This window comes from Xenopus laevis, chromosome 2L (genome assembly GCF_017654675.1).
Source record: "Xenopus laevis strain J_2021 chromosome 2L, Xenopus_laevis_v10.1, whole genome shotgun sequence".
Classification (NCBI taxonomy): domain Eukaryota; kingdom Metazoa; phylum Chordata; class Amphibia; order Anura; family Pipidae; genus Xenopus; species Xenopus laevis.
The window spans coordinates 72,790,217-72,813,963 of NC_054373.1; the positions used below are offsets into that span (position 1 = coordinate 72,790,217).

Consider the following 23,747-nt stretch of genomic DNA (forward strand, 5'->3'; position numbering starts at 1 on the left):
CTCCGTTGCTGTTTCCTTTCACTTCTGTCAACATTCATTTCTCCCATTTGACCCAAGAGCACAGCCGCATCATAAATTGTACTTCCTTCTTTTGCTTCTAAAGCACTCAACATAGTGAAAAGAGGGGCTTTTAACTGTTCTGGGGCTGTGATAAGCAATTTCCTTTTAATCAATGGTGTAAAAGCAGCCATGTCAGGACCCTCCCAGTCAACCACTACATGTCTCACCCCTCTGTCAGGCAAAGGATCGGGAGTGATACCAGACATACATCCCATTGCTCTCAGTCTCTGCATCCCCTCTGTTGTAACTTTCCAGGGGGTCTGGTCTATTAATTCATAGGGACTGTCTATAGAATCCCTAATTAAAAAAATCCAGTTGTGTTACGCCCACGTTTCATGTATAAACGCACACGGGGATCCTTGGCTACACTTCCTAAACCCACTGCTTCTCTGTCCGTCAGCATAATACCATCACCTCCTAAATCCCAGACACGTAAAACCCATTCCAGTAATCCCTCTCCAACCTTTTGTGTAAACTTTTGCCCGATTTCAGTTAATTCACTAGCTGACCATGACCGAGTTTCCTCAGTTAAATGTTGCTCAGCTGACACATCCCCTCCCGATGTGGAATATGTGTGTTCTGCCTGCTGTCCACTTTTCTCCCTCACCTCTCTCTTTTGTCTATGAGTTACAATGGGTCTGACCTCATAAATGTCATCATCCATCCCCTCTTCAGACCCTGACCATTCATCCACCCCCTCCCAATCCTGAGAGGTTATCAAAGCCTGCATTTCTACGTGATTTCTAACGAGCTTCTGCTTCTTTCTCCTTCTTTTCCTATTAACAGTCTTTATAATATACAGTTCAAACTGTGCAGCTAACTGTTCCTTTTCTTGCTTTGAATTCTGACTGCATAACCTTAACAGTTGCAATTGGTCTTTGACAGTTTGAAGTTGTAACTCTAAATCCTGTATCTGCTTGGTCTGTTGCTCTAACACTTGAAAACACAACCAACCCACCTCTGCAGCAGCTCTACTTTCCCTCTTATCATACTTTGAGAAGTCAAGATTCGCTACTACATACTTTGGGTTAGCCACCTCAATGGCGGGGGAGTACATAGCACATTCCCGGGCTACTGATATCCACTGTCCTGTGACAGACACCCAACTGGGCAATATCCCCGTTCTCTCACTAGTGTTTTTCCCCACCCCTTTCAGCCTTTTTATCCACAACATTTTTTTAGAATGTCTCTTATTCAAATACACAATACACAAACAGTACCTACTATCCCCAGACCTAGACAAGGAAAAGAGGTAGAGTAGACACACAGAGTAGACACACAGACACAGTCAGTAATCAAATTACAGACCCCACTCCTGGTTCCAAATGTATTGAGATTGGCTCTTGTTCAGTCTGTAGAGTGATTAAACTGACACACACAAGTAAAACAAACATAAGAGATTTATTGATACTTAGCTGAGGGACCCCTCCATAAAATGGCTCAGCAGCAATTCCAACATAACCAGGCACTCTGAAGTCCAGGCAGAAGTCAAAGAGCCTCCGCCCAAATGAAGCTTTATATATGTTTTCCCCCACACAGGATATAAGAAGATTTATACATTTTATCAGCTAGCATACTATATATGGTAAAAACTACACTTAGCATACTATATATGGTGAAAATCAAGCATTAACCAGTGTCACATTCCTTGAATTGCCAAAAGCTCTAGACGCCATCTTTAAGGTGTTGTTCTATTCTCTCTATCTTCTGCTCTGTGAATCACTCATTTTCCTTACAACAGTGGATACTGAGAAATCATACTCACCAGATTCAGGTACCACACTGCTTTTGCAGAGCGATTCACCATCTATTACTTAAAGTACCTTGTGTAACAAGAGCAAATATAACTGTGTTTTGCACAGGCTCACACCATAAGACTTCAGATAATACAAGAAGTCAGAGGAACACAGGTACCTTACCAGATAGCTCAGGATTGTCGTGGGAATACTCCATTCAGGTGGAACACTGCTTGTTAGGAGCAGACTCATACTGCTTCAGCAGTGCAAACCTCTAACCACTGCTGGAAGTACCTTGTAACATGAGCAAATATAACCTCTGTGTCTGCACAAAGGACACAGATTCGCCAATATGAAACTTAAAATATTAAATAGAAAAGAGGTCGAAAGGAACATCTGCACCATACAAGGTAGTGACTAGTCAGCAGAATGGAAACTCCAGCCAAAGCCCTGATAGCGTTCAGCTGAGGAACATAATTAGCTAATTAGCACGCAGACTTCTCAGTGCACTGAACATTTTAATATTTAACTTTTTATTATTTTCAAGAAAAGAAAAACACAGAAAAACAACATTCGCTATACACAGCGTTTTAGAAGAGAGAAAAAATAAATAAATAAATTAAAACAACAACAACAAAAAAAACTAAAACAATCAAAAACATTGAAAAAAAAAATCGAGTACTAGTGATGTTATAGAAAACGCGTGCCCGTGTTTTCTTATAGGAGACATATACCAGTGTTATTATAGGAACAAATGCTAGTGCTATTATGGGACTAGGTGTCACTATTATTAGCAGTTGCGCGTGTTTTTGATTAAAAAAAAAAACCCAAACACCCTAGTCTCCTTGTTGTTGTGAGGGTCAAATATCCAAACTATTATAGAGTGCAATCACCAGTATTATTGTCAAAAACAAGTAGTGTTATTGTAGTGAACAGGTATCCATACTATCTGTAGAACCGAGTGCCAGTGTTTTATTATCAATGTCAGTGATATGTGAAGGACAAGTAGCAGTGTTATCTTAAAAAACAGTACTTAGTGTTGTGGTTATTCTAAAAAAAAAAATTTATATTATAGCACCCGTGGTATTGTAGGGGACAAGTGCCGGTGTTATTATGGGAAACAGGTGTTATTTTAGTTTTTAGTTGTTGTTTTACATATCTTTTAATAGACATTCACTTATCTATAACATCCATTTCCAAATACATCGAAATATATCTATTTGAAGTAAGCGCCCTATGAAGATAGAAGAAAAAAAAAATGTATAAATAAAATAAAATAAATAAATAGAAATAAGTAGAAAGAACTATATACAGTAAAGGTAAGAATAAAGATAAGAATAATTTCCCTCTACTCTCTTTCCATATATGCACGACCAACGTTGCCTCTCCATTATGCTCTTCGGGCTCTTGAGTACAGTCTAGACTCCTACTCGGGTAGATAGTATTCCTTTTTCCAGTTTTTCCATAGAGACATAGGGGCAAATTCACTAAAGCGCGAAGCGCCGAACGCTAGCGTTAATTCGCTAGCGTTGGCCATTTTCGCTACTGCGCAAATTCACTAACGAACGCTGGCGTAGTTACGCTAGTGTTACTTCGCAACCTTACGCCAGGCGAATCTTCGCTAGCGACGAAACTACGCAAATTCACTAACTTGCGCAGTGTAGCGAACGTTACCTTTTACGCTACACTTCCTTCGCCACCTCAGACCTGGCGAAGCGCAATAGAGTAGATAGGGATTGTTTAAAAAAAAGTCAATTTTTTTTCTAAGTCCCAAAAAAACGCTGGGGTGTTTTCTACAAGATGGCTGAAATTTTTTGGGGCTCCCCTTCCTCCCCCCTACATTTCCTGACTCTTGGCAACTTACCTAGACAGTGGGCACATGTGTAGGGCAAAATAAAATTTTTATTGGCTGATTTGAAGGTTTTCTAGGCATTTGTAGTGCAGATACGTGTCCATTGAAATTTGAATTTCGCGCCGTATGCAAATTAGCCTTCGCTAGCGCAACTTCGCTTTATATAGCGAAACAACGCTAGCGCAACTCCGCAACCTTTCGCTACCCCTGTGCGCAACTTCGCATTTTTGTGAATTTGCGTAGCGCTGGCGAAAATTCGCCTGGCGAAGACGGGCGAAGTTGCGCCTGGCGCAACTTCGATTCTTAGTGAATTTGCCCCATAGAGTGTTCACTATTTCTACCTAGTTTTTGTGAACCTATCGACATTTGTTCGAGCATAAGATTAGAGTCAATTAACAGAATTAGCTCTTGTTTTTTAGGAATTTGTGTCGATTTCCAATATCGTGGAATCAAGAGTCTAGTTGCTGTTAAAATATGAAATATAAGGTGGTGTAATGTTTTCGGGTAGTCCTCCAAGCCATCATTCAATAGTGCCAGAGACAAAGTTAGCTTTATTGGAAGATGAGTGGTTTGTGTTAAGATAACTTCAGTGTGTCTCCACAGTGTTTTCATTTTCGGGCAGTGCCACCAAATGTGGCATAAATCCCCAACAACATTACAATTTCTCTGAACATTTTAAACACTCAGTGGATACTAAAGAATCATACTCACCAGCTTCAGGCTGTTATAACTAGCCCATACTTATACCCATGGCCCCTTTGCAGAAGTTCCGTAAAGCCTAACGTAACTCAGAAAAGAAAAGGGGAGGCCAAGAAAAGCTCACAGTTAACAATGTGGGATGCCAACACCTGTATTTTTTCCCAAAAAGCTCTAGATTGAATCTTGTTCCTCGCTGGGCATATAGCAGGGGGCTATTTTAGCACAGGGCTAGGACCATGGGTATACCCACACCTGCATTTCTTCCCAATAAGCGATAATTTACAGATTATGCATTTTGGGGCATCAGGTAAATTCTTCCCCATTGCCTGGGAATCATCCCTACACAGAGGTAAAACATAAACTAAAAATAAAAAACAAAAAACTGTTTGACTTCTATCAAAATTCACAAAAAAAAGAGTGAGGAGGGAGATCCCACCTCCCTGTCCAGTAGGACAAAAAATAACAGTGGTGAGGAGGAAGTCATGTGGTCTTATAAGTCATGATTAATGGGAGGGGCAGGTCTGGGAGGGGCAATACTGCCCGTGTGTACTGACATGGAGGGACGCAGAAGAAAAATGGTTGGAGTGGGTAAACAATGAGTCATACCCATAGAATATATTGGTACAATTTTTCACTGTGATATATCTTATATGATAGTAGTATGAAAGTAGTATGAAAAAATGCTGGCGTTTTTCATATATTAAAGCGGGGTGGTTGTAACTATTACAAATTTTTGTTTAATCTTTTTTTTTTTTTAAACATTTGAGAGACATGCCACATGTTTTAGGGTGGGTTCTAGTCTAGGGCATTCGAAGATCTCTTTTGTTTAGCTTCCTTGAACATTTTTAATAATAAGTGGCCACTTATTTACATTGCACCAACATCTCTAATAAAGACATTATATGACCTATATGTACCTGTCCTTTTCAAATTGACCTAAGCGCAATTGTACTAACGAAGTTTTGTTAGGCAAACTAATTTAGGCTAGCAAATTCACCAGCATTAGGCTGCTGAGATGCAAATTCTCATTTTAGTGAATTAGTGTTGTGGCAGCAAATTTTCACCTGGCGAAGTGGTGCGAAGTGTGGTGAAGCCAAAGCAGGTGAAAATCTGCAAACACTGATACATTACTCACAGTATACTCCTCTCGGTCAATAATGAACGCACTAAGTGGACCCAATACAGAATCCTGTGTGACCCCTCTAAATACCCTACACCCAGCTGAGAATGTACTATTGACAACCACCCTCCATGTATAAACAGAATTCCGTAGACCAACATTAGTTTATACCATAATTTATTTATGCGTCACTGTATCATATACATTTGCAAAATCCAAATAGGTCACATATACTGATACCCTACTGCCCAACTAATGACTAACTTTATCACCATAATAAACAATTACATTTGCCTTACAGGTCCTATCCTACATAAATCTATGCTTTATTCTCCAGACAATGCACTAAAAAATAATCTATGAATGTGATCCTTTATATAAAGGAGCTCTCAATGGAGGACATAGATGACCCTTGATTTTGCACACAAAATTAAGGGGTAGTTATGCCACTGGCTGGCTGGTGTAACATGTGATGAATCTTTGAGTGCACAGGAAGAAAGCATTGGAAAAGCAACAGAGGCCAACAATTGATATTGGGCACATTACAGACTAGTAAACCATGGAAGAATCATTTTGTAATGTATTCATCTAGCAAACTTCTTTCCCGCATGTGTATTAAGTGAACAGGAGAATATTTTTATTTGGCATACCAGCTATTGATTGTTGATCTTGCTTGTGACTTTTCTTTTAGATCTTTCTCCTATGGATGGGTTGAATGGATCTCTACAACGTGAGGTAACAGTAACACTACGCACAGTGGTCAGAGTTCCTCCTCAGCATATTATTAAAGGGGTGAGTGTAATTTTCTGCAGATCACTTATGACTTAGTTTTCAGCTTTAGAAAATGTATTACAATACAATGCATATTCCCCCTTGAGCTAAATGCTTTTAAGTCTCCTGATCAACAAGAATAAAAAGATCTCTTCACATATTTATTGTGCTGTTTTGCTGTTTTTTTTATATATGTTACATTGAAAGTTATGATTTTACATATACTTGTAGGACTTAAAGCAACAGGAGTTCTTCCTAGGCTGTGTAAATATCAACACCAAGGCTGACTGGCAAAGTGTGGACGATACTGTGTGCCAGGCATTTCAGGTACAAATGTGGGCCAGTGTAATTTCTACTTAACAACTATGTGGTTTCCAGTATGCATAACTTTTATTTCAACATCAGAAAAGGTCATTATACCTTTTTTAAATCTTCACTTATTTTATCTAATTGGAAGATTGAAATGAGAATGTATGAATATTCTCTTGTTTTGTTTCTCCTGTTTTGTTTTTTTTGAAGGTGTTACTGTAGTTTTTGTTTTGTACTGACCATGGCCACATGTCTTCCTTCATTGTGTTATCATACCTTTTCAAGAAATTGGAGGCGAGAAAACCCTTGCAACTTATGAAAAGAAGGCTGTCATTAGGTGCATAGCTGGTCAAAAACATCTGAAAATGAAACTATACATAGCCACTATATAGCTTTTCACTTGACTATACTTCTCCATTATATTCTACAGTACATTTTGTTTTTTATCATTCTGTCTCTAGGATTATTTAAATCGTTTGGATCCTGGATCCACTCTAGGATTGGGGAAAGAGTCTTTGAGTGGTTATAGTTTGGGTCATATAAAAAGAGGGTTGGACACAGAGCTACCTGACACACCCCCTTCCAGGATCTTGAGGAGCTGTACAAACATCCTTTTGCATCTCAAAGGTGAGACTGAATAGCATTTCTTCCATTGATGGAGAAAACGACAATACATTCATAGCAGCCATATGTTTGGTGTACATGTGGGATGAATCTTGGCCCAAAACAAGATTTTAATTAATACATATTAGAAAGTTGTATTACATTTTCTTTTACTGTGCAAAATACAATTTTTGGGCGGTACCATAGTAAGTTAGGTTGAAAAAAGACACACATCCATCAAGTTCAACCTTAAGTCTGTATATAACCTGCCTAACTGCTAGTTGACCCAGAGGAAGGCATAGAACCTCATTTGAAGCCTCTCCAATTTGCCTCAGAGGGGGAAAAAATCCTTCCTGACTCCAAGATGGCAATCGGACAAGTCCCTGTATCAACTTGTACTATAAGCTATCTTCCATAACCTTGTATTCCCTCACTTGCTTAAAGCTAATCCCTTCTTAAAACTATCTAATTTATCAGCCAGTACTCACTGTAAAAAAAATCCTTCCAAATATTTAAACTGAGCCTCCTTTATTCTAATCAGAATGGGTGCCCTCTTGTCAGCTGGAAGGACCTACTGGTAAAAAAGCATTAGAGAGGTATTGTACTAAAGCAGTCGTTTGTGGGGCACTGTATCTAGACGCTTTGGCAAAATCCAAATAGACCACATTTACTGCTCCCCCACTTTCCAGCATATGGTGGACCTTTTTAAATGAGAACTAAAGTCTATAATAGAATAATGCTAGAGATGCTGTATTTTGTATAGTAAACATAAACATAAACTTACTGCACCAGAAGCCTAATTAAACAAATGATTTTATAAAGTTGGCTGCAGGGGGCTGTCATCTTGTAACTTTGTTAAACATCTTTGCAAGACCACGCACATGCTCAGTGTGGTCTGGGCTTCATTTGAGAGGTTTATCGTCATAAATTATATCTGCCATAGAAGCCAATACAGCAAGAATGGTTAATAATCAGAATATGCAGACTGCACTGGGTCGGTGGATACTGAAGGATGCTGGAGCTACAACAGAACCATCACCTAATATCTAATTTATATGATGTATTGAGATCTTGTTAATATGATAAGACCAATGCTATCCTTTTTAGAACATGGCAGGTCAACAACCCTCTGGGTAGAGATTTTGACTGGGCAAAAGGTTACAAAAAGAATTATCATTGGTGTATGCTATAAACCACCTTGTATAAGTGTCGAGTATGAAGCCCAGCTACTCCTGCAGATACAAGCGGCTTCACAGCTGGGTCAAGTTGTTGCTATGGGTGACTTGAATTATCCAGACATTGACTGGGGTAATGGGGTTGCTAAGACAGAAGAAGCTAGTAGGTTTGTAAATATGCTGAATGACAACTATTTATTCCAGCTCGTTCAGGAACCTACTAGGAATAACTCTCTTTTTGACCTTGTAATAACTAATAATACTGAACTCATCTCTAACATTTGTGTGGGTGAGCATTTAGGAAATAGTGATCATAATATGGTCTCCTTTGAGATTCTGTTGCAGAAGCAATTCTATAAGGGAGTAACTAAAACACTAAATTTCAGACGTGCAAACTTTGACAGTATAAGGGCATCCCTGCAACATTTTAAGTGGGAAATGCGTTTCACAGAGTTAAACACAGAACAAAAATGAGAAGTCTTTAAAATGCTGCTTAATAAATATACTTGTCAGTATATTCCACTTGTAAGCAAGGAACGTTGTTGCAAAGCAAAACCTTTTTGGTTCAATAGAAGCATTGGTGTTGAGGTGGGTAAGAAAAGACGTGCTTTTAAGGCTTTCAAGTAAGCTGGGACAGCCGAATCATTTATAAGGTACAAGGAGGCCAATAAATCATGCAAAGAAGCTATAAGGCAAGCTAAAATTGATATAGAAAAGGATATTGCAGCAAGCATTAAGAAAAATCCAAAAATATTTATGTTAATAGTAAAAAAAATTAAGCAGGAAGGGGTGGGACCCTTACTATCAGAGGGGGGTCAGTTGGTTGATGAAAACAAAATAAAAGCGCAGATTCTGAACTCATATTTTTCTTCTGTCTACACAAATGAGGAACCAATAAGTGAAGGTTTCCTTCTTAATAGTCCCAATTCTAGTAATACAACTAATGATGCATTCATACATGATGAAATTCAAAAGAGACTAGAACATGTAAAGATTAACAAAGGTCGGGGCCAGATGGTATTCATCCCAGGGTACTTAGCGAGCTTAGCTCTTTGATTGCCAAAGCACTTTACTTAATTTTTCAGGATTCATTGAGATCTGGCATAGTGGCGAGAGACTGGCAAATTGCTAGTGTGGTGCCTCTATTCAAAAAAGGATCCCGTTCTCAGCCTCAAAACTAAAGGCCAGTTAGTCTGACATCAGTGGTAGGAAAGCTTTTCGAAGGGTTAATAAAGGATAAGATACTGGATTTCATAGCAAATCATAATACTATGAGTTTGTGCCAACATGGTTTTATGCGTAATAGATCTTGCCAGACTAACTTAATTTCTTTTTAGGAGAAGGTAAGTAGAGACCTCGATTCTGGGATGGCAATGGATGTGATTTACTTAGACTTTGCTAAAGCATTTGATACAGTGCCACACAAAAGGTTACTGTTTAAATTAAGGAATGTTGGCCTGGAACATAGTATTTGTACCTGGATAGAGAACTGGCTAAAAGATAGACTACAAAGAGTGGTGGTAAATGGAACATTTTCTAAATGGACCAGTGTTGTTAGCGGAGTACCGCAGGGCTCTGTACTAGGTCCCTTTATTTTAAACTTGTTTTTTAATGACCTGGAGGTGGGCATTGAAAGTACTATTTCTATTTTTGCAGATGATACTAAATTGTGCAGAACTATAGGTTCCATGCAGGATGCTGCCACTTTGCAGAGTGATTTGTCTAAGTTGGAAAACTGGGCAGCAAACTGGAAAATGAGGTTCAATGTTGATAAATGCAAGGTTATGCACTTTGGCAAAAATAATATAAATGCAAGTTATACACTAAATGGCAGTGTGTTGGGAGTTTCCTTAAATGAGAAGGATCTAGGGGTTTTTGTAGATAACAAGTTGTCTAATTCTGGGCAGTGTCATTCTGTGGCTACTAAAGCAAATAAAGTTCTGTCTTGCATAAAAAAGGACATTAACTCAAGGGATGAAAACATAATTATGCCTCTTTATAGGTTCCTCCAGTCCTTAAGAGGGATATAAATGAGCTGGAGAGAGTGCAGAGATGTGCAACTAAATTGGTTAGAGTTGTGAAAGACTTAAATTATGAGGGTAGACTGTCAAGGTTGGGGTTGTTTTCTCTGGAAAAAAGGCGCTTGCGAGGGGACATGATTACACTTTACAAGTACATTAGAGGACATTATAGACAAATAGCAGGGGACCTTTTTACCCATAAAGTGGATCACCGTACCAGAGGCCACCCCGTTTAGACTAGAAGAAAAGAACTTTCATTTGAAGCAACGTAGGGGGTTCTTCACAGTCAGGACAGTGAGGTTGTGGAATGCACTGCCGGGTGATGTTGTGATGGCTGATTCAGTTGATGCCTTTAAGAATGGCTTGGATGATTTTTTGGACAGACATAATATCAAAGGCTATTGTGATACTAAGCTCTATAGTTTGTATAGGTATGGGTATGTAGAATGTAATTAAAAGTAGAGAGGGGTGTGTGTATGGATGCTGGGTTTTCATTTGGAGGGGTTGAACTTGATGGACTTTGTCTTTTTTCAACCCAATTTAACTATGTAACTATCGCCACACTGACAAAAATGGCTGGACGCTCTAGAGGAACCTAGGTTTATCTCTCCTAATGCCAACCATAAAATGAATCAGAGATTTATCCTTCACACTGACATGCCTGCATAGGATGAACCCCCAAATACCCTCCATTTGTAACAGGTGTGGCTCAGCATTAGGTACCTTAAAACATATGATATGGGACTGCAGTAGACTACAAACGTACTGGAGAGAAGTGTTCACCACAATAGCGGAATCATTGGAAATGCATCTTCTCCCAGAGCTAGCTATACTAGGTGCATGTGATGATTCCCAGTTCAATAAACATCAATGGACAGTTATACATCAAAGTCTGTTTCAGGCCTGCAAATGTATAACCCAATTTTGAAAAAATGTAAACCAATCAATTGTGGATAGAGCAAATGCAGAAGTATATAGACTGCATACACTACCTTTATATGAAGAGAAAATTCCCCCGGAAATTCGAGAAGGTATGGGGCAAATGTCCCTCCTCCTAAGCCCAAAATGTAATCACATTAATATACTAACAGTACACGATTACAATTGAGTAAGAAATGACAAATACACCTGCATTTACCTCTCATTCTTATGGTTTTTGTTTTTTATTTTGTTAATTTTGTTACAATACTTGTATGCATGTACAATGTTCAGGCTTCTCAATATGACAATAACCACGTGAACATCTCAAACGCCTTCAAACTATTGTAACAACTGACATACATGTATTGCACTTCATTTGACCAATAAAGTTTATGACGCTAAAAAACAAAATATAAAAGGTGTCATTTACTTATGTGAAAGCATTATGTTAAGTGGCAAAAACTACCAAACATGATGTTGAGATAGTGTTTAAGTGGCTGAAAAAGCTTATGTCATAATGGGGAGTATAATTATTCTCTTTAACAATCTGTGACCTAGAATTGTAATGTAGCATATGTATAAACTGATTTTCATTAAATATGCCAGCAGTATTGTTGCCAGCAGTCAATATGTTTTTTTTTTTATTTGTTTATTATTTTTGGTGTTTGCGTTATCTAGCTTTTTATTAATCAGCTGCCAGTTTGCAAATTTAGCAATCTTGCTAATTAATTATTAGATACGAAGAGTTCAGCAAGAAACTTGGCAGAGGTCAAGGTGGGAAGGGGAATAAAATGAGACAAATAACTAAAATGATCCACTACCACCCAAATCACATTATTTCCTCTAGAGGGAGGTAATTAAACAATGAAATCCATGGATATATCCATCGCTTTTCAGGAATAAGAACTGACTGCAGTTGGCAAACTGAGCATGATTTCAACATATTTACCAACATCCTGTCTCAAAGTTGGCCACCACAATGAGTGATACGGAAGGGAGCAGGTTTTACTGCAGCCTGGATGTCCGGCTACCTTAGAGTCATGAGTCTCCAACAAGACTGCCTCCCGAAGATCTTCAGGAACGAAAAGTTTACCAGGAGGCACATTAGATGGAGAATTATCCTGGACTTTAGACAGAGAGGAAAACATATCTGGACCCAGGGGCACTACAATCTCCTCTTTGGACACAATAGGATCAGGTACAGACTCTTCCTTAGGACTGGAGACTAGAAAGGACATCGGCTTTAGTATTTCTTATCCCAGGCCTGTATGTAATAACAACATTGAAATGGGTAAAGAACAAAGCCCATCTGGCCTGTCTAGGGGTTAAGCACTTAGTGGATTCATGTATAATAGATTTTTATGATCAGCAAAAACTGTGAGCACATGCTTAGTGCCCACCAAAAGATGTCTCCATTCCTCGAAAGTCCATTTGATAGCCAGTAATTCCCTGTTACCAATATCATAGTTTGCATCAGCAGGGGAAAACATTTTGGAAAAGAAAGCACAGGATGTCGTTGAGACAAAACTGCACCAGCCCCAATTTCAGAAGCATCCGCCTCCACCAAAAATGGTAGGGTGGAATCTGGATGCAAGAGCACTGGGGCCGAAATAAATGCCTTCTTTAGTGATTCAAAGGCCCCTATAGCCTCTACAGGCCACATGCTAGGGCCGGCCCCCTTCTTAGTAAGAGCAGTGATGGGAGCTACCAGTGTGGAGAAATTCTTAATAAATTGCCTATAGTAATTGTCAAACCACAGGAACCCAGAAGGTCACGGAAAATATCGTTAACAAGCTCCTGGATGACGGCAGGGGCATTACATAAGCCAAAAAGCATCACTAAATACTCATAGTGCCCATCCCGAGTATTAAATTCCATCTTCCACTCGTCCCCTTCCTTTTTTTAAATTAAATTATAGGCACCTCTGAGATTGAGCTGAGAGAAGATGGTGGAGCCTTTAATTCTATCAAAGATTTCAGAAATTAAGGGAAGAGGGTAACGATTCTTCACCTTAATTTTATTTAGACCCCTATAATTAATACAAGGCCTAAGCCCCTTGTCTTTTTCTTGACAAAAAAGAAGCCAGCCCCCTCAGGAGAATAGGATAGGTTTTATGAAGCCTCTTTCCAGGTTCTCTTTAATATATTCCTCCATAGCCCTGTTTTCAGGCAGAGAAAGAGGGTAGGCCCTATCCTTAGGAGGAGAAGAACATGGTATTAGATGAATGGCACAATCATAAGGCCTATTAGGAGAAATGGCTTTTTTTAGAGAACACATCAGTGAAAGACAAATAAGGAGAAGGTAAACCTTCTAAAGAGGTTGAAGCTAAAACGTGAAGATTTAAAGCAGGAAAGCTCACAAGCTGTACCCCATTGTATTATTTCAATAGTAAGCCAGTCCACCTGGGGGTTGTGTTTCTGCAACCAAAGGAGGCCTAGAATTATAGGAGTTTGTGGGCAACAGATAATAAAAAATGAAATGTGTTCAGCAGGATTACCTAGAGACATAGTGAGGTTACCTGAACAAGAAGACGCTAACCCATTCCCTAGGGCACTTCTAACTACGGTCACTAATCTGAGTGATGGAACTAGGGGTTTAAAGGGTATACCATGCCTAGTTGCAAAATGAACACCCAAAAAATTACCTGCTGCCCCAGAGTCTAGGAAGGCCTGTATGCAACCCTTATCCCAATTTAAGAAGACCAGGAGGAACAATTGTGAAGGAGAAAAGTATTCGGGAGTTAAAATGGCATAGCCCAAACAGGACTCCCCAGACCTGTTCAGGTTCTGCTGTTTCCTATGAGTAAGTGACCTAATAGGCACAAAACATGTCAGGCCATCATTCATTATGTCCTAATAAACAATTTTGTACTTTTTATTACTTTTGATTGACTTTTTTGGAGGAACTCACAATTTTTGGTTTTCTCCTGGCTTCTTGGGACAAGTGTCGCCTATCTATCTGGATGGCTAGATGCATAAGGGATGAGTGCATAGGGAAATTAATGAGACTTTCTTTGATAGCGACGGCCAAACTCACCCTGAACTGACTTCTTAAAGCAGTGTCATTCCAGCCCATCTCTACCGCACAGTGACGGAACTCCGTACAATACTCCTCTTCCCGCCGATTGCCTTGCCTGAAGTTATATATAGCTGCATCGACAGAGACGGCACGGTCAGGATCATCATAGATGATCTTCCAAAGATAGAAGGGCTGGTTCACTGGAAGATAAACTAAAAGCCCAAATCTGGGGATCTCCATGTAGTAAAGTTATAACAAAATTCACCCTTGACTCCTCTGTAGGGAAGGAGTAGGCTAAGAAGCTGAAGTGGAGCTTGCAAGCCTCCCTAAAAGTGAAGAACCTTTTTCGGTCTACGCTTAACTTTTCAGGGATTAGGAGCTTGGGCTCCACCATAGGGTTAACAGGTGGTGCAGCTGGAAGTCTGCTTGACGAAGCTGGAGCAGACAAGGGAGCAACAGGTTTCTGCTGGATGGTGTCCAGTCTTGCTGACTGTCTGTAGGCACTGGACAATCTGGTCCTGCTTGGACTCCGAGACTCTGAAGCAAACTCGCCAGAATCGCTTTTGTGGTAGCTGAGGAAGCCATTGCACCTTCAGCATCCATATCTGGCCCAATGTACTGTTACGATCGGTATCTCAAACCCAGAACAATCCCCAAGGTCCTGCCTATAATGACCACCTTTCACTTCAGGAGGAGCCCTCTGTACTTGGGTGCCGCCAGGTCTTAACGTGAGAGGACCAGGGAACTGAAAGTAGTACTGAAATGGAGAACAAGAAGTGGGACAGGCCGGCTCAATACCCAACAGGGGGACCGGTATTGAATCAAGAGACAATAGGATAGTCGAGTCACAGGCAGAGTTCAAACAGACCAATATCGCAATACAAAGCAGGATCCAAGAGAGTAGTCAATACACAGTCAAGACAGGCAGCGGACTAGACAAGGTCAGGAACAGGCAGGGTCAAGAATAGATAAGGAACACTCAGAATCGCACCCATGAACTATTGAACTAGACCTACGTTGGGCAAAGCACAGAAGGTGCCTGCGCCTTTAAATATGTGAATTTCCTGTGTACCTGTTTCTTATAGTAATATTTTGTCCCTTGTCATTATTCACTAAAGCAATGATAAAATTATTATCAAAGTCAGAGAACAATTTTGCATAGTCACCCCCCTCTACTCTTTACAATCTGGTTAAGATATATATATTTTAATGAGAAAAAAACCACATAGTGCCCTTTTTATAAAACTTTAAAAAATATGTGTTTTTTGAGTTTTTGTTTATGTTGGATGCTATGTACTGTAGAAAATGGTGTAATTTTAGCAAGCCTCTTCTTCTGGCAATTGATTATCTTATTATTTTCCAACCGTAGGTCTAAAGGTCCCTCCTTCTGACAATTGTTTATCTTGTTATTTTCCAACCCTAGGTCTAAAGGAGAGGTGTGTGGATCTCCTCATCTTTGAGTCGCTTATTCCCAAACCTATGCTGCAGCATTATGTAAGTTTACTACTTAAGCACCGCCGATTGCTGCTGTCTGGTCCTAGCGGTACAGGGAAGAGCTTTCTTGCCCACCGTCTTGCAGAATACTTAGTTGAAAGGTCGGGACGTGAGATCTGTGAAGGCATCGTTACTGCCTTTAACATGCATCAGCAGAGCTGCAAGGTATGACAAAGAAACAGGCAATCCCTCTAATCTGTAGTTCAATAGGCAATATTCTGTTTAGTGTTTTTACTCTTGTTATAGGGCTGTTGAGCATAGCACCTTCTGACATTCTGTCCTTTTATTAGCCTTTGCTTCTGTACTGGTGATATGTTTGTGTATTTCCACTTCTACAGCAAGATTTAGATGTAGAGTAAATACCAAAGATTTATTTATACCAGAAAAATATTTTATTTTCTGCACAAATATTCAACTGATTTGGAAAGCCTTGTGTCTCTCGAATGTGCCAATACCAGATATGTATAGTTTTATGGAGATTTTTGACTTTGAAACCGGAAATTCAGCTTTTCTACCGTAGAGAGCACAAACCAGAAAATGCTGCAGAACATAGAATCTACGTTCTGTGGCACTAAGAGCATTTCATCCACAGAACGTAGATTCTATGTTCTGTGGCACCTAAAGGGTTAAAAAAGTAAATCAGTTTTAGAAAATAAACACTTCTGCATTGTGTAATGGCACACAGGGTTTCTGAAAATACCTTTAATTTAAATGAATTAACATAGAAGTGCATAATTGTAAAAAATGCTAAAGAAAGTATTTTCATGTAATTTACTTTTTGGTATTTTTAGGCATTTTGTCCAGTAGTTAAAAATGTATTTGAAGGATGATACCTCCTGACAGCCACTACGTTGTAATCTGCAAGGGGTTGTTTAGCTGACCAAGTCATAATTATTCTCAAAATATAAAATGCTTAAATAAATACTACTATTTTCAGGATTTGCAGCTGTACCTGTCTAACCTGGCAAACCAGATTGACAGAGAAACAGGGTCATGTGAGGTCCCTTTAGTGATCCTGTTGGATGATGTGAGTGAAGGTGGAGCCATCAGTGAGCTGGTGAATGGGGCCCTGACCTGCAAGTATCACAAGTGGTAAGGAAAACAACACCAAATGACATTACCATAGTTATAATCTATTAATTTATTAATGGAGGGTGCTGCTTCATAAATATAGGTACAGAGTCTGGTCAAGCAGTGGATTCATAACCATGTAATACTTGGCCGTGCTGCTGTTGTGAAAATAATTGAAATACAACATTAAAGCTAATTAATTGAACATTTCCCCAAAACCACCTTTGCCCACTTAGTATAAATGTATGAATATTATGCAGCTTCTGTGTCCTTCCGTATTTGCCTGCCTCTTCTCTAAAATGAAAGGAAAGCATTTTTTAAAAAATCTGGATCAACTAGCAGTTAGGCAGGTTATACAGTATATAAAATGTAAAATAAAACCAGTAGCACTCTGATAAAGTTGAAAAGTGAATCCGTAATTTATTTAGCCCATATGCATACAAATCAAGGGCAACATTTCTGGTCATCTGTCATATAAGCAGATTGGGGCCATTTCGTAGACATTTGGCTCTGTTACAGTAGCAATGGGCTTAATTTTAAACTAAATGGACAACAAAGTTTCTGAAGCATTTGGTTTCAATTCACCTAATATATCTTTTACTGCATAATCAATACCCTTCAACAGCATACCCTCTTTTATGTCCCTTAAAGAATTACTGTACTGTATGTTTATGGAAATGATGGTAGGTGTACTGAAGTTTTTTCAGCTCTAATAGGATATATAGTAGAGGTTCAGATGTCTGTATTGTTTTTAACCTAATTTCAGTGTTGAAAATGATAGCCTGCTCAATTAAGGATTGTTTTATCAATGACTGAACTGCACAGTATCGATTTCTTGCACTTTAAAGGGCAAGGAAAGTCGGATTATACAAAGTGAATCATTAAATATTCACATTCCCGTCTCCCAGATCGCTATTTTGGAAATACCTTCTGTAAAAGCAATAATGCCTCCCAGTAGTTTTTCTTTTCATTAGAAGGTCGCTTCCACATTCTTTAACCAGATGCGTCACCATGTGCATCTTTTCCATTTGTCTGCTCATGTGCGAACTTTCCTCGCCCATATTATGCTGGTTTGTGAGATACAGACAGCTCCAGTAGATGAAAGCTCGCTCGCAAAAGCTAAGATGTGCGCATGCGCCTAAACAAAAGAATACCTATTGCACATGCGTGGCAGTCTTGGTCTTGAGACTAGCACAATACATTTTAGGTAAAGTTATTGCTATAGTTAGAGGTTTTCGCAAATAATCAGCTAAGGATCTTTTAATAGGAGCCATCCTTCAGCGAAGTTACTCCACTGTTAGCCTGCAGTTAGGTACACCTTTCCCTGTTTTTAGCCATTATTTGTAATTTAATACATATCACAAAGCACAAATACTGTGGCAGTGATCTTGGTTACTGAGTGGCACAGTGAGACAAGAGGCTCATTTACAATGTAATTTCTACAACTATGTTTCTACAACTATGTTACCCCATGCAAATCTAAACCTGATTTCAATTTGTTTACGGATTGCATGGGTGGCCATTTATGTTACATTATAATTGCAGATTCTTTTGGATCTGCAGGAATTAATCTGTAAGGATACAACTACATTATACAGAAAATGGGGACTGGGGAGGAGGAAATTATTTGGAGCATAGTGTGCCAAGGCCCTTTTTTAAATTATGCCTTGCAAAGTAAAATTGTATATACCTAAAGAGGTTGGTATAATTTGGTAGAGTTAGCCTCAAAGAGACTAATAAGTATAAGTACAGTCTTCTTACCAAATTGTTATTTATCCCTGCAGCCCTTACATCATTGGGACAACTAATCAGCCTGTGAAGATGAGCCCAAACCATGGACTGCACTTAAGCTTCCGGTAATAAAAAAACTCTTTACAGTGAAAAGACTTTGATTATTTACATGCTTACAAGATATCCCCTGGATATCTCAAGTAAGACAGGTAAGTCAGAGGTACTTGCCTTAAACAGTGGAAACACATTTAAACCAATGTTGGACTACTGATGGTGAAGTGGCGTTTAGCTGGCCTCACATAGGCTTGCTGCATTGTTGTTGCTGTTGAATACTTGGGTATTGTGGCATGAGCCAACAGTCAAATTATTAGCACTGTTGATAAATTTTGTTAGTGACTGTTGGCGGTGAGCTGGTTTTAACCTGATTTTAACTTTTGCATTGTCCTATATGGTGGATTATTGTGAATAAAAATTATAAATTCATTGTGTCAACTTGCCAGACTAACTTAATTTCTTTTTATGAGAAGGTGAGCAGGGACCTCAATTCTGGGATGGCAGTGGATGTGATTTGATACCGTGCCACACAGAAGGTCACTGGTTAAATTAAGGAATGTTGGCTTGGAACATAGTATTTGTACCTGTATAGAGAACTGGCTAAAAGATATACTACAGAGAGCGGTGGTAAATGGAACATTTCCTAATTGTACCAGTGTTGTTAGTGGAGTATCGCATGGCTTTGCACTAGGTCCTTTGCTTTTCAACTTGTTTATTAATGACCTGGAGGTGGGCATTGAACATACTGTTTCTATTTGTGCAGATGATAATAAATTGTGCACAACTGTAGGTTCCATGCAGGATGCTGCCACTTTGCAGAGTGATATGACTAAGTTGGAAAACTGGGCAGCAAACTGGACAATAAGGTTCAATGTTGATACATGCAAGGTTATGCACTTTGGCAAAAATAATTTAAATGCAAGTTATACATTAAATGGCAGTGTGTTGGGAGTTTCCTTAACTGAGAAGGATCTAGGGTTTTTTGTAGATAACAAGTTGTCTAATTCTGGGCAGTGTCATTCTGTGGCCACTAAAGCAAATAAAGTTCTGTCTTGCATAAAAAGGGGCATTAAAACATAATTATGCCTCTTTATAGGTCTCTGGTAAGGCCTCACCTGGAGTATGCAGTGCAGTTTTGGACTCCAGTCCTTAAGAGGGATATAATTGAGCTGGAGAGAGTGCAGAGAAGTGCAACTAAACTGGTTAGGGGGATGGAAGACTTAAATTATATGGGTAAACTGTCAAGGTTGGGATTGTTTTCTCTGGAAAAAAGGCACTTGCGAGGGGACATGATTACCCTCTACAAGAACATCAGAGGACATTATAGATAAATAGCAGGGGACCTTTTGTACCCATAAAGAGGATCACCGCACCAGAGGCCACCCCTTCAGACTAGAAGAAAAGTACTAGAAAAGCAACGTAGGTGATGCTTCACAGTGAGGACAGTGAGGTTGTGGAATGCCAAGCCAAGTGATGTTGTGATGGCTGTTCATGCTTTTAAGTGTGGCTTGGATGATTTCTGGACAGACATAATATCGAAGGCTATTGTCATACTAAACTCTATAGTTAGTATAGATATGGGTATATATAATTTATGTGACGGTATGGAGGGGTATGTATGGATACAGGGTTTTCATTTGGAGGGGTTCAACTTGATCTTTGTCTTTTTTCAACCCAATTTAACTATGTAACTATATAATTTATCCTTACTCCACAAACACAGCACATGAATACGTATCAGTGTTACACAGTAGATTATATTTTGAACTAAGTATCGCTTTAATTTTGTTTTGTGGCTCATAAGGATGTTGACATTCTCTAATAATGTGGAGCCTGCTAATGGATTCCTGGGACGGTACCTACGCAGAAAACTACTAGAATCAGAGGGCAGTATCGGAACTGGACATGCAGAGCTTCTTCGAGTATTGGATTGGGTGCCTCGTCTTTGGTATCATCTGCACACTTTCTTGGAGAAATACAGCACCCCTGATTTCCTCATAGGTACATTAAAGTTTACTTTTATGTCTTTAGTTAGACATGAAACTACTTTTTTATGATGACTGGGAGCCAACCTTAAAGTGAAACACTAGGGGTCATTAACATCCGCTACTGCAGTTGCTTTGCTGCAGATTTCTCAGTAAACCCTATTCATTAATGGTACTGCAATCAAAATGGTTTTATTGCATTTCCATATTGTTGCGCTAAGCTTCACTCAGTCCTTCCTGCCTCTTGTTCCAGACCAGTCATTGTGTAAAAGAAACGGATCCGCACACACACCGATTAGTGCAGTCGGGGAATATCCCCTTTTTTTCAGCCACCAAACATCAACGTTTCGGGGGGAAACACCCACCCTTCATCCGGATGATGGGTGGGTGTTTCCCCCCCCGAAATGTTGATGTTTGGTGACTGAAAAAAAGGGGATATTCCCCGACTGCACTAATCGGTGTGTGTGCGGATCCGTTTCTTTTACACATTGGTTGCTAAGGGACCCGGCCGGGTCAACGGAAGGAACGCACCACCAGCTTGCAGGATTGGTGAACTACAGCTGTGCGGTAGGAGAATTACATTGTAATCAAGTTGCCAGACCAGTCAGTAGCCTCAGGGTTCCCTCAACTGTGAATAGTTTGCAGCGTCTCTGATAAAACTCTTATGCTGAACACCATCAATACTTTAACCAGACTTGGAAAATAATGTGCAAGCACAATTGCGTTAATATTGATGCATTGGCAACACATGCTTCAGGTACAAAGCCGCCTTGTGAGTGCAAAAACACAGAAATTCTGGGGGAAATCATCAGGGCTGTATTTCCTTCCCGGTCGCCCCTAGGCCATGTCGCTTTGTTGCATGGTCCTAGGGCTTCTGGGCCGCATGGTCCTAGCTCCCATACTGCCCCCCTTCCCACGAGTGTGCACTTGGGCCGAAGCACTGGAGAGCTGCGCGCCTCCAGTGCTCCTCTATGTCGCCCTTCATATTTTGCCATCCTAGGCTCAGGCCTTTGTGGGTGCTCCACTAATTCTGCCTGGAAATGATGCATTTATGGAAAAAACATAGCGATTGTGCTTGAAATTGCACTTTGACCACTACTGAATAGTGATGGGTGAATTTATTCGCTAGGCATGGATTTGCGGAAAATGTAAAATTCCCCACTACAAAAAAAAATTGTCACGCGCATAAAAATTATTCAGACGCCTATTGACTTTTGGACATTTGGACAAAATAGTTGCGCTGATAAAAAAAATTGTGGCTTGTGTCAAAATTGTTGCACGTCAAAATGATTGACTTCAATTCGTTTACTAATGTTACTTATATTATAATTCACCAGAGCATAATCTTGAATATGATTCCTTAGCAAACGTATATAGTTTACCCATAGCAGATATCAGACTTACAAGCCTGTAAGTGTTAGATTGAGATCATAAGGTGCAAGTAACATCAGTGCGTACGAGTTCTCTACAAATGCATGAATTCTTGATATTTTTCTTTAGAATCTTATACTTTCCAGATTTTCTTGATAGGTCCATGCTTCTTTTTATCCTGTCCTGTTGGAATTGAGGATTTCCGTGTCTGGTTTATTGATCTGTGGAACAACTCCATCATCCCATACCTTCAAGAAGGTGCCAAAGATGGAATCAAGGTAAATGTAAATAGTTTACTTTAACTCAAACTATACCATAGAACTAAAGCAGGCTTTATTAAAGTATTTATTAAATGCAGCATGCATCCACAGCTGTTTTATGCTTTATACTGTACATAACATCCAGAAACGTTACAAATCATTCTAAATGGCCAGTATATTCAAATAATTTGGTGTGTTGATGTATTGAGTTCTGGCCATTAATACAGATGTAAAATACACTGTGAGTTGTTATGTAATGCCACAGTGGCTTATTGTTTTTACATGATATACATGTAATGCAATGTAACATCTTGTAATTATTTTCCATTTGTTTTTGTTGGGTCTGCTCTATTTTGGGGTGCCAGGCTAATGACTTGAGACAGACTGATCTTAGTATAAGTGTTATTTATTTACAAAGGAACTAAAAGGTATAACATAAAAAGGGAACTAACTAAGATGGAAGGAGGAAGAAAGGCATAGGAAAAGGTGCAATGGAAGAAGTGGAAAGTGACTAACTAACAAAGTATTTACAATGCTCTTTATCTGTACATGAGGAAGACCATCCAAGAAAGCATACTACCCTTTTCTCAGTACAGCCACACCCAAAAGACAGTCCCAGCCAATAAGGTTGATGTTAGCTGTTCTTGAAGATGGTTCATCTCTTCTTAGATAGACAAGGGACTGAAATCAAGTTAGGATGCACTGTGAAAGAAATCCAATAATCCAATGCTCCAGGTATCCTTTTGTTGATCCAGCAGAGGGTCATTCCCTTGGGAACTCTTGCTATCCCTGCTATCCCATTTATTTGCATCTCTTTGATTTGGACATAACTGTAGCTGCACGGATTGTTTTATGGCAGGATGGCTGTTGTCCAGGCTTGCACCTTCACAGTTGCCATTGATGGAAAGGCAGATATCTGTTAACCCATTGTTTGTATGGGCTTACTATTGAATATCCAAAATTCAGTACTACAGTTTTCCAAACCAATCTGAATCCTCTTGTTCGTGATAAAAAGTCATGTGAGTTTAAGGATTTGGTGGATTCTGAAATGTGTTTTTTAATTAATGTTACAACACTATTAGGAAAACATAAGGAGGTGCAAACACCTAACTTATCTTATGTGGAAGCCAAAATAACAAAAAGACTCACTGGAGAGAAGACCTTCTACTCTAACTGATAATGTTATGTGACATGTGAAGTAATATGCATACATCGAATCCAGGATTCAGTTCGGGATTCTGCCTTTTTCAACGGAATCTTTCTGCCTGGCCAAACCGAATCTGAATCCTAATTTGCATATGCAAATTAGGGGCAGGGAGGGAAATCGCGTGACTTTTTGTCACAAGACAAGGAAGTAAAAAATGTTTTCCCTAATTGTTATGTCAAGGTTACATAAGAAATAGATGTTTGCTAAATTTACCAATATACATTTTCTCATAAATCAGTATTTAAGTAATTTTTTAAAGTAACATTTTCTATGGAACAGAATGCTAACA

General features: G+C 39.3%; 1 protein-coding gene across 5 annotated transcripts in view; it reads left to right on the plus strand.

Annotated features, from left to right (window-relative positions):
• nav1.L (neuron navigator 1 L homeolog) overlaps positions 1 to 23,747 on the plus strand; it is a 147,298-nt gene that overhangs the window by 119,886 nt on the left and 3,665 nt on the right. For all 5 annotated transcript variants that reach the window (XR_005965391.1, XM_018246543.2, XM_041582033.1 and 2 more), the window contains 8 exons: positions 6,159 to 6,259; positions 6,470 to 6,565; positions 7,009 to 7,174; positions 15,709 to 15,944; positions 16,717 to 16,871; positions 18,635 to 18,706; positions 20,440 to 20,636; positions 22,151 to 22,269. Coding sequence is in view for 4 of the 5 variants with exons in the window: in XM_018246543.2 (XP_018102032.1) it covers positions 6,159 to 6,259; positions 6,470 to 6,565; positions 7,009 to 7,174; positions 15,709 to 15,944; positions 16,717 to 16,871; positions 18,635 to 18,706; positions 20,440 to 20,636; positions 22,151 to 22,269 (1,142 nt within the window). In the remaining variant the exon portion in view is untranslated. The remainder of the gene's footprint in view (positions 1 to 6,158; positions 6,260 to 6,469; positions 6,566 to 7,008; positions 7,175 to 15,708; positions 15,945 to 16,716; positions 16,872 to 18,634; positions 18,707 to 20,439; positions 20,637 to 22,150; positions 22,270 to 23,747) is intronic.